The sequence below is a fragment of the Diachasma alloeum genome, unplaced genomic scaffold, assembly GCF_001412515.2.
Source record: "Diachasma alloeum isolate Michigan unplaced genomic scaffold, Dall2.0 Dall_scaffold_00179, whole genome shotgun sequence".
Lineage (NCBI taxonomy): Eukaryota > Metazoa > Arthropoda > Insecta > Hymenoptera > Braconidae > Diachasma > Diachasma alloeum.
In genome coordinates, this window is record NW_021680345.1 from 352,932 (window position 1) to 364,308 (window position 11,377).

Genomic DNA, 11,377 nt, shown 5'->3' on the forward strand with positions numbered 1-11,377 from the left:
TATTTTCCCTTTAAATTCTCTTGTTTGGATTTTTTTGGAGCAGAAAGAGAGAGAGAAACACTCGTGGTTAAGGTTGATACACTGGACCGGAGGGTGGTGCGTTTGTCCGGACGATTTGTTTCAGCTATCGGTGTAGCTGCAGTACTGCCTCAAGTAGTTGCGGTAGTACAAGTCTGGCGCGTTAGTATCAGCGTGCGCTACGGCGCTGCCTCCGCACACTGTGATAACTATAGGCGCGGAGGATATTCCCACCCCTCCACCCGCCGACTGCTAATGTTCATCTCCCTCTCGCCGTCCCTCTCTCGTCGTCAAGTGTATATTCTCTCTCATGTGGTTCGTTAGCTTCTAAACCCAGTAACGAAGATAGAAGAGACATATGACACTCGCGTGGGGGTTAGAGGAAGTGGTAGTGGGAGGCGATTGTAACGTCAAAACCAGACTGTACCAGTTCCCCCACCACTGTGACCTCGCACGGGCGCCAGCTTGTTATCTATCATCGCATGGAATAGTAACAATTCACAATGATAAACCAATTTTTATTTTTTTCGCCACTGATAATTGACCCTGCAACCAACACTATTTTTTCACCCCCCCTTCTTGGCAAAATCATTTTCGCAATGGATTTTTCATTTTCTTCAGTGGCGCTGGGGGACTTTTTTCCTCAGATGAATTCATCACTCAGAAGATCGAATGTTTTCTCTACTTTTTTTTATTGGTAATCTAGAGAGAATCGGATGATTGACATCTGAGGTAAGTGATTGGGTGTGTCAACACGTCAACGCTGTGACCTACTTGTTGGAGAAATGGTCGGTGATATGGGAAAAAGGAAAGATAGTAGGAAATTTTCAACATTGTTTGCAATGACAATGGTGAATTTCGAATAAGAGAATTGTCGAGTGTTTGAGGCTTAGATTGATCAGTGGAAATTGCCAATTGCAGTTTGCCGGGGATGTGAGATTGTTGCAATTAGTTGATTATGATGATGAGGAATAATCAAGCTGATGTAACTTATAATCGTTTTTTTCTTCTATGTAAAGAAGTGTTGGGGGGAAGCCACATCGATCTAATCACTTCTTACAGTTCTTTTCCTGCGAATTTCTTGGGAAGTAATGGCATTAGGGGAAAATGTCAAAAAACCTGCCTTGTAGTTCACCTCTAGGTTTTTTGAAAAGAGACTTTTTTGAGAAAATTGGTTCAATAAAGTCTCCGGATTTCATCAGTAAAGAGATTTCCAACATTGTAATTGGGCACGAGAGTGGAATAGACCTTTTCATCCTGAAAGTCACTAAAATTTCGGACACTTTTTCCACTTTAATTCCCTCAAGAATTTCGGACACCTGTACCGAATTTACGTATCAATCATCATTTTTCAGGGCTCAAATCTATATCATCTTAAATGTTAATATTTATCAGAATTTTTCATTATTTTTCCGAAGATTTTTCAGTTTGATGAACGGAATAAATATTTCCCCTAGATTTCCAGAATGAAAAGGTCTATTGTAAGAATTATTCGACTGGAGCAGTAAGATGTGAATCAGCTCATGTAACTTGAATACTTTTTTTCTTGTAAAGTAGAGTTTATGGAGAGACAGATTAATTTATAATGTTTCGTAATAATTACAATCGATCTAGGAGACGTATTTTCACTTTCTTATCTACAACACCTTTGTAATCACAATTATTTAGACATCGGCATCATCGGGGGGGATTCCCAGCTCTTCGTCGGTCCACTTTTCCGGCTCTGGGTACGGGAATTCACCCTAGAATTATAGGAAAACGATAAATAATTTGTATAAAACAGTTTTCTATGAATTGAAAAGTCCTGAGCCGATTTTCCTCATCCTCTCAATTATGGAATTATCTATAACGAGGATTATTGATCTGGAGACGAAATTTCACATGATCTTTTCTTCTAAAAATTTTCTCAGCTATCTAACTAAGATAATTTTATGGATTCATAATTCTAAATCTTCTATGGGTACACCTGGGCACTTATGCTACGGATACACGGGGGTAGTTCATTACCCCATTCCCACGGGTACATTCACCTTTCATGAGGAGAGGAACACCGAAGTGTTACATGTTTTCTGTTGAAGTTTTTTAAGAAATCGAATGGTTTTTTCAGATACAGACTCCATACTCTAGATGAACGATGTTCATTTTTCGATGCAATGGAGTAACGTGAGTGGATCAACACCAACAATTGACATGAAATTCATTGCCCAGATTTATATCGGAGGCAGAGCGAAGGATTCTGCTCGACCAGTGGTACTAGAAACCGTAAAAACCTCTGAGAAAATGTGATGAAGTGATGTCTAACCCCAGTATACCGGCAGAGAGTTAGAATAGGGGAGATTCCTATTTCCGCGACGCCCCATATTGGCAATTAATTCTCGTAGTATATTGGGCGAAGAATACGACAAAAATTCCATTTCTAATTATTCTGGAGATATCACACTCATGAAGCTCGAAATTACCATTTCCCTTCACATGCATCATTATTTTATCGCTCCAGCACGGAAACCGGACTCCAGCCGAAAAAAAGTCATGGGAAAAAAGACTGGGAAAAGAAAATTTCAATCAAAAACGCATTCAATTAAGACAGTATTACCCTTGTGACCCTAGAGACTCCTTTTTTCACAACTAGAAGAGGGCGCGCTTCGCGCGTGTATTGTTTTTCATGGGTGCCAAATTAGTAAAACCTTCATTAATTTTTAGCTCAATAATAAAGCAGGAAAAACAAATGGTTTCAACAGAGTTTTTCACAATGAGAAGTTAATTGTTGAATAATTTATTCAGAATCGTCATAATCCTCTTCATCTTCTTCTTGAAAAAAATAGAAATGAATTTCTCTTTTTTTACAATTACTGTAAACAAAAGATTACAGTACATAAAAAAATATACCTAGACATTATATTACATTACTTGATAAGCGGAATGGAGGCTTCAAAAATCGTTACACTGGTTTTTTAAAAAGTGGATTGGAAGGGGATAACAATTCAATCGTGTTAAATTCTTCCTTACTCCTCAACTTTTCCTAGCCATAACAGTCATCACAGCAGTTTAAACGAATTTATCGAAAAGAAAGAATCATAACAAAACAATTTTCTCTGCGCCGACGTTTCGAACTCACTGAGAATTCTTCATAAGACCCATTTTGTTTGTGATCCTTGTGACTTTTGTAAACCTAGCGACTCCTTTTTTGTAACCCTTCCTTGCAATCCTTTCGATTGACCCTCCCCCTTAGCTCTTCTTATGTACGAAAGTGCATGAAGGTAGATTTTTTAAAATATTATTCCCGTATCTCTCACTCAAAATACTATAAGAACCAAGTGTCACCCTACGGCGCCATGGAAATCTGAATCCTGCCGATGCTATATTCCAATTATTGATCATATTCTCCAGGTCGCTACTGATTTATTGAGAGCACGGAAAATTACGAAGAGTTCAAGTTTTCGTTTTACTCACCACAATGTGTCCCCAATCGTGCCACATATGCCAAAGGATCCACCACCACATGATTCCTCCGAAAAACTCAGCCAGATACACTTTGCACCTCGCTGGCTCCAACACGTCACGATACATGACACTGAAAAATTAATAACAATAATTTCACAATAATAAACATAGGACCTAACCTGTCATTGAATGAATTCGTTACATAATGTGACTTACGCTCCACCTGAGTGACGTACTTGGGTCTTCATCGGTGCTCTCGTTTGGGAAGCGAATGCCGTGACATTTTTAATCATCCCAACCCCTCGGGATATCAACATTTTTACGATATTTTACTTGTTCACTTCGATCAATGCCCTTTGCTAGCTGCTCCGAACTGCTGAGCAATGGTTGCACCAATTGTAGATGGGAATCATGGCAGTTGTGAAGTATTCGAATATTTACTTCTCTTAAGTGAAGAAAGATAGCGTTACTAAAGTATTTTTCATTTTTTTTTCCTGAGCAGAAAAAGTGAAAAAGAATAAGTGATGCAGATTGATAAAATAGTATATTTCGTAACGAGTGCAAAAAACATTTTTTCACGGGTTACGAACAATATCTTTCATCACAATGTGGCGGAAATTGGACTTTTAGGCACGCGGTGCGTGAATCACACGAGTCGAAACCCTCTGTGACCCTAGGCGTGAACGATATTTTTCTGGCAACTTTAACTTTTGCCAGTTCGGGGAAGGGTCAATACCAATCCCCGGACGGGGAAAAGTGAAGGTCAGTACGGAAAACGGACATTTTCGAGATTTGGAAAAGTTACTTTGTCGTACATGGTGATGAAAAAGGAATTTTGTATCGATTTTTAATGACTATTCCTTTAATGTGTTCAGTCAAAAACTATTTTTTCGCCATGGCGGGCGGAAAGGGCACATAAAGGACAGTAAAGGAGAAGACATTTGTTGAGGTACGCATTGAAATGCTAAAACGATTCAAGTCTTGAAGATGTTTTTTGCGAAATTTTGAGAACATACGTCGCCTCCAATTAATTCCGTAAATTTCTCTCCACTAGATGAACATCTTGTAAAAAATGAGAAGTTGATCAGAGTTGCATTACTCTAATGGAGAATCATGGTTGAATTAACGTTTTGTATTCATAATTTATTATACACTGTATTTTCATCAGACGATTTCACTCATCTCTGGTAATTACAATTGAATTTGCTACAGAAATAACGTAACAATTATTGTTTTTCTGTCCACAAAAATAATAGTTTTCTAATTATTTACAGTAGGGTCAGAAATACAATCGAGAGAGAATGAAAAACAAATCACTCGATGATCCCCCCAACCGAATTTCGGTCATAAAACAATCTATTATAAATTAAATCGGTGAGTAGACGTGATTTCACCAGGAATATCGTCGTATCGTACATCTTCATTTATTATTAAATGATTCCTTTTAAAAACGGACGTTGTTCGTGTTATTCTAATGTCGAGTGATAAATTCTTTTTCCCAAAAAATCGGTAACTAGTTAGGTACTCAATGATACGTCCATCAAACATTTCAACTGTTATTCATAATAAAATTAAGAATAAATAAATTTCTCAGATACACAGACACGTATCACCTTGTACTCATGGAAAGTATCTCCTACTTTCCAAGTTGATTGAACTAATTTTCACTTAAATCGGCAGCGATTTTCGTTTGTTTCGAAGTTTCTTATTTTTAAAGCAGCATTGTCGATGGATTTTCGAGTAAGCTTTTCAATGCTGATAACCATTGCGCCCCTACTGCACCGTCTACAGTTCTGTGGTCGCAGCTGGCTGTTACAGTCATATATTGAGCAGTGGTAAACCTAAAAATACAACAAAAATTAACGTCAGGCATCGGCATAATCATAATTTTTAATTACAGTTAAATTTTGAATAAGTCAACTGTTAATATTGCTCACCAATTTTTTTATTATTAAATTAACCATCAATTTAAATATTCAAATTTCAAATTATTTTATCAACCAATAATTAAGTAATTTAAATTAACAATTGTTACATTATTTTTCAAAATTCAATGAAGATAGGTAAATCTTAATTATTATAAGGTGCAACTTCTCATAATATTACTAAATTAATGATTGATACTGATCTATGATTGACGTTACTTAAGTGTGTAGTGAAGAGAAATTTGAAAGAAGACTCAATTACTGACAATTGGATTGTATAGATTGCAGTTAAACAGAATTTTTAGAAGAAGAATTTAATGAATTACCCTCTTTCGTTATTGGCAGGAATTAGTCTAGCCTCTGTAGTTCCTACTGCGAGGATGATTGATTGTGGTGGGTTGACAATAGCAGAGAAATTCTTCACTCCAAACATGCCCAGATTGGAAATTGTAATGGTACCACCCTGGAACTCTTGAGGTTGAAGTTTACCCTCTCGAGCTTTGGCTGCCAGTGCTTTGACGTCTTTGCTGATTTGCACAAGACCTTTCCAGTCAGCTCCAAAAACTATTGGTGTAATTAAGCCAGCATCTGTACTCACAGCTACACTGACGTCTACATTATCATACCTGGAAAAATCAAAGCTCATTTTTAATATTTTCTGAATCCGTGCTCACTTTCTGGCATGAATGGTTTTTTGCGTTTCGCATTCTTCGTACAAGATACTCGACAAAGGGACAAGAATTGAGTGGGAATGGAGTTGAGATATCGCAGAAATCACTGGAAATATATCCATCAATGATTTAGAATTAATTGCACATCAATTGAATTTCAAAACGAATGGACACTCGTTACAGTTGATAAAAAAAATTAACCGCATCGGTCATAAAACTTGGTAAAATATATATTTTTTTACACGTATTGCACCATGTGTTTTACGTCCATTTTTCACATGGACAGATAGAGAAAACAAAACAAAATTCCACCCAATTTTTATGAAAACCAAAATTCCAAGAAAGTCGCAATTTTGCCTCGGAGGCCCCTATTAACAACTAACTTATTCCGAATTTCTAAATTGCTATTTTGAAAAGGAACGATACATTCTAATCAAACATTCGTTTTTCCCATCAGGAATCGTACTCAAATGACCATAAAATGGAAATCGTCTTGTAACTTGTACGAAGAATATCAAATCAAAATACTTTCTCCTCTGAGCGCAGGTAAAGTGGGGGATACGTAATTCTCGGAATTTTATTCCCCTACAGTCCCTGTGGTATCTTATACGAAGATTGGACTGTATGGGACTGTATTGGGTTGTATAGGAGTGGAGAGACTGGGTGAAAACCGAAGACCATTCTATTTAGACACAACTTTAGAAAAGGCAAGGCAGACGAAGTAGGCGCCCAAAAACCATAGACAAACGTAAAAAATGAATTTTGAAACACTGGAGCTTTCAATTTGCTTTGTGGTGACTGTATACTCGCTGGAAGGAAGTTACAAAAATACCCAAAAACCCGTAAAGATTTGCAATAGGAATGAAATACAAATAAAAAGGAAAATAAATAAAAAAGAAGAATTATAGCAGGAGTAATGATACAAAACTCACTGTCGAATAACGTCGCCCATCCAAGCACTGTTGCCCTCAGGTACTTTCTTACACGCCATAGCAATCGCCTTGATGATGAGATCATTAACACTCAACTTAACTTTCTCCTTCTCCAATAGTTTATTGAATTGTTCTCTCATGGCAAGGGCAGAGTCCATTCTAATATCAATTGACAGGTAATAATGTGGAATTGTTTGCTTGCTTTCGGATAATCTTTTGGCAATGACACCACGGATGTTCGATACTGGAATATCAACTCCTCCAGCAAAAGCAATCCCAGGGGAGCCAGCGGGTGCCGCTGAGGCACCCTCCAAGTCTTTGGAGGTTATTGATCCGAAAAGTCCAGAGCCTTTCAGTCCCTTTAGTAGGGAAAACAATTTAAAAAATTGCAAAGTTAGTTGAAAACATCGAATAGTTTTAAATAACAATAAATTAATCAAGAAATCTTTGTTCTGGATAAAGGGTCACGAGTTAAAGAAGATATGTCTTTGTTTTTTCACTTTTAAACATTTTTTTAAAATTCCATAACGTGACAATTCAACTAAGATTTTAAGTAATTTCGTTTTTGATAATTACCAATTTGATGGCAAAATGAATGCAAGCTGTAAATTTCAGTTCAATATACCATGAACATCAATAGAAATCAAGTAGATAGATTTTTTATTTTTCAATGAAATTTTCTATTCAGCGTAATTTGGTACGGAATATTCATATTATGATTGAGAATTCAATTAATTTTGAGAATTCTCGTTTACTTGCTACTCCAAAATTTGTAATTTCATTGAGCTACCAGTGAAATTTGAAATTTCATTTTTTATTCCGCCTAAATCAGATACTATGTTTTTCTCCAGAAAATTACTACTGAACTGTTCTTGAAATATCAATTTTTCATTCCAAATGAGAGTACAGATTATTTCGCGAATATCTTGAAAAAGGGTTGGGTTTAGAAAAACTCATCGAGTGATCTTTTTTGTGGGGAACTCGATGACCTTTAAAAAGGGTCTCTTAAAATTTCCCTCTCAAATTACTAGTTTCTGCAATATGCACATGATGAAATGAATTATTGATCAAGATAATTGCAATTCCCTGGAGTTGAAGATTGCTTGTCAATTTACCTGAAGACTTAATCCTCTTTCAGCAGCTAATCTCTTTGCCAGAGGACTTGCGAAAATTCTATCCCCTGCGCTGGTAGGCACTGAAGGCGCAGCAACTGGGGCAGGAGCTGCTCTTGGTGCTGCTGGGGGTGGTGTGGGTGCTGGGGCTGCTGGAGCTGGTGCAGCTGGAGCAGCAGGAGACGGAGGGGCTACAGTGGTTCCATCATCCTTGAAATCCTTAAATGCCGCTACATCGGACTGTTGTTCCACAATAATACAGACCAGAGAGCCAATGTTGATGTTCTTGGTTCCAGCTGGTACAATAATTTTAGCTAAATAACCTTCTTCTGGGGTCTCGAAACCCATCGTCGCTTTGTCCGTTTCGATTTCAGCGAGAAGGTCACCCTCATTCAGTTTGTCACCTATTGAAATGTTAATGAGATAGAGTTGAAATGTTAGCGAGCTAGAATCCAAGTGCATATTATTCTGTATGTTGGAAATGGAACGGTTCGAGGAACTTATCAAGAGGTTTTTCTTGTAAAAAAACTGATTCAACATAGGTTTAAACCTTTCGATGTCCCCATAGTTTGTCAATATTTCCATCGAGTCTTTTTTGAAAATAAAAATATATTTTATATTTCATATTATTCAACCTCATCTGCAGATTGATAAGGATCAAAAGAGATCTATCGAAAGGTTGACTGTTTGGAAAGAATATTATTTATCGCCTCATTAATTTGACTCAATTCAACGAAACTTATGATGACTATTGGAAAATGCCTTGAATGTGTCAGGGCTTTAAACCCCCTAAAATCTACGTTTGCTGTGAAATTTCTCTGGTTCTATTGAATATTCAGAAGTTGAATCAGATTATAAGGAACCGCCAACGTCCTCTTGCATGGGAAATTTTCTAACAGATTCCTCGAAATTCATTAGTTTTCGGAATAATTGGAAAATACCCCCAATTCATGCACTGAGAAAAAAAATATTTTTGTCAAATATCCATTCACTTGTGAGAAATATTTATTTTTTCAATGCCGTATTTCTCCAGTCCAGTAATTTCCAGGCAATTCTCATTAGGTTTCAATTATGGCAATTATATTGCTCTGGAAGATGATCACATCATTTATGAGGTTGAGTGGACTCCCTCAATGATTATAAACATTTAAGAATGAATCGAAATTCTTCCCTGTAGAAAATAAGAAATTTAAGAAAAATTAATAATCATTGGAGGAGTTAATCCAAGGTCATGTGCGACATAGTCATCCTCTAGAGCAACATGATTGTTATAATTGAAACCTAATCAGGCTCGCCTGGGAATGATTCGATTGGAGAAATACAAGTTTGAAAAAATAAATGCTCCTCTGAAGTAAATGAATATTTGGAAAAATTATATTTTTTTCTCAGTGTGAGTGTACGTGGGAATGACTACCTTCTTTCTTCTGCCAACTGATGATCGTGCCTGTCTCCATGGTAGGCGACAACGCAGGTAGAGTGACTTTTACGTGATCTGGGTAATCGGCATAAAATCGAAACTGTTGCCTCCAAGGGCCCATGGGTCTCAGAGTGTTGCATCCCTGATTCCTACAAATTGATTTCACCTTCATCAGTCATAAAAAATTACTATCACCAACTCCCAGCTGTTTTCAGGCTTTTTTAAATACCCGAAGACTGACCTAACCTCAATGACTTCAGCACAAACTCCTGAATGTTATCACAAAAAGTTATAACTCTGGATAATATAAATTTAAATACCTGGGTAATAACTTCCTGTGGAATCGACGAGTTGTCAAGCACCGGACGACGTTGGTCCTCACGGCGTTACGTAGTGTCACCCGAGCCAAATCATTGCGCAGCTGACTGGTCGCCCTCAGTAGCATTTCTCAATGTAAATTAATTTGTGATTGATTCAACGATACTCAACAACTTATGTACTTTCTCAGCTGCAATTTCTGTCTCCTCGATTTGTAATCCTGGGTAGTGGTAGGATTATTTCGTCGTTAATGATATTTAGTCCGAATATTTAAGAACGGGGACACTCCGTTTACCCGAGAATTCTCCACACACCGCCGAAGGGACGGTGTTGCTATTTAGAGGTCGTTCGGAAGGTCACGTGGGGTAATCATGCGTTCTGATATGATTGATGACGAAGAGGTGAGTTCTCTGGGTTGCATTGATTGTCTGCAATGATTTTCGCGTAATTTCTGGTTCTCGTAAATTTTCTCTTTCGAGAGAAATATGAATGAACCTGGCGAGTAATTGCACCTCCGGGAGCATTGGAGTTTATCGGATATTCAACAGAGGGCGGTCAGCGATTGGTCGACGTGATGTAATCACGTTTATTTGAAACGATGTCAAAAATTCCAGCATTTTAAACAATTATTTTTTTCAAGATTCCCTTTCAGTATCCTCTATTAAAAAGTAGGTGAAACATTTTTGGTCAGGAATCTATTTCGCCAAGCATATGCTAGACTTAGGAGTATTTCAATTTTTATGAATAAATAAACAAATAAATCAATATATATTTATTTATCATAAATATATATATTGATGTAAATAAATACATATATTTATTATATATTAAAAAAGTTTTAAAACAGATAAATATATATTCTTTTTTTTATTTTCATTTCATTCTACACATATGTGTAGTAGCTATGTAGCAAAGATGAACGGGAAAAATAAAGTTGGAACATTCGAATATTCAAATTTAAAAAAAAATTGACTCTTTGGATTTAACAGCAATGCTTATGGAATTGTTATGAACAATAAATTTATTTGCACATTGAAAACAAAAAATAACGTTTTAAAAGACAAAAATTTAAAAAAATGTGAATTTCGATAGTGGACTGAGCGGTGGAGTTATCAGGCGGTGCGTTAACTCTTGCGTGAAGTGTCGGTGCGCTCCGATGGGTTTAGCGACAAACGCGGTGAAGATAGAGGAAAATAATTCAAATAAATAATGTCTGCCATCTTATTTTACATATAATTATTTTTTTTACAGTTCTCCCTACAGCTAGAAATTAATGAAATATTAACTGTTTTGTGCTGCCCGGTGGAGCAAACTACTAACGATTTTTTTATTTATCACAATTTCTTTGTTTAACTTTGTTTAACTTAGTTCTTTGGAGTCAAAATTGGGGGACGAGGAATGTTTTAAAGGTAGAAACATGAAAAACGACGTTTTCCGTGGAAGTACGGGGCAAAACCGATTGGGTCCGGGATTTTTCCCACTTTTTAACATATCCCATCAATAACCAAAGTCGCTCAATAAGTCCCTATATTCACCGAAGACT

The 11,377-nt window shown here is 36.8% G+C and overlaps 2 protein-coding genes across 2 annotated transcripts; both read right to left on the reverse strand.

Annotated features, from left to right (window-relative positions):
- Nucleotides 1–1,539: 1,539 nt before the first annotated feature.
- On the reverse strand, nucleotides 1,540–3,873 carry LOC107041291 (NADH dehydrogenase [ubiquinone] 1 beta subcomplex subunit 2, mitochondrial). Its single transcript, XM_015261783.2, has 3 exons — nucleotides 3,676–3,873; nucleotides 3,469–3,589; nucleotides 1,540–1,760 (listed from the first exon to the last, which is right to left on the reverse strand). Exons 1-3 carry the CDS (start codon nucleotides 3,774–3,776, stop codon nucleotides 1,683–1,685), a joined length of 300 nt encoding a protein of 99 aa, XP_015117269.1. The 5' UTR covers nucleotides 3,777–3,873; the 3' UTR covers nucleotides 1,540–1,682.
- Nucleotides 3,874–4,570: 697 nt separating this feature from the next.
- On the reverse strand, nucleotides 4,571–10,336 carry LOC107042801 (dihydrolipoyllysine-residue acetyltransferase component of pyruvate dehydrogenase complex, mitochondrial). Its single transcript, XM_015263995.1, has 6 exons — nucleotides 9,837–10,336; nucleotides 9,514–9,665; nucleotides 8,103–8,503; nucleotides 6,988–7,346; nucleotides 5,711–6,010; nucleotides 4,571–5,300 (listed from the first exon to the last, which is right to left on the reverse strand). The coding sequence occupies exons 1-6, from the start codon at nucleotides 9,959–9,961 to the stop codon at nucleotides 5,171–5,173; spliced, it is 1,467 nt and encodes a 488-aa protein (XP_015119481.1). The 5' UTR covers nucleotides 9,962–10,336; the 3' UTR covers nucleotides 4,571–5,170.
- Nucleotides 10,337–11,377: the final 1,041 nt, after the last annotated feature.

Coding starts and splice junctions, on each gene's coding strand:
- LOC107041291 (XM_015261783.2), bottom strand. CDS start 3,776: ATGTTGATATCCCGAGGGGTTGGGATGATTAAAAATGTCACGGCATTC. Junction 3,590..3,675: donor GTACGTCACTCAGGTGGAGC/GTAAGTCACATT, acceptor TTAATTTTTCAG/TGTCATGTATCGTGACGTGT. Junction 1,761..3,468: donor ACGATTGGGGACACATTGTG/GTGAGTAAAACG, acceptor CTATAATTCTAG/GGTGAATTCCCGTACCCAGA.
- LOC107042801 (XM_015263995.1), bottom strand. CDS start 9,961: ATGCTACTGAGGGCGACCAGTCAGCTGCGCAATGATTTGGCTCGGGTG. Junction 9,666..9,836: donor CACAGGAAGTTATTACCCAG/GTATTTAAATTT, acceptor ATCAATTTGTAG/GAATCAGGGATGCAACACTC. Junction 5,301..5,710: donor CCTGCCAATAACGAAAGAGG/GTAATTCATTAA, acceptor TTGTATTTTTAG/GTTTACCACTGCTCAATATA.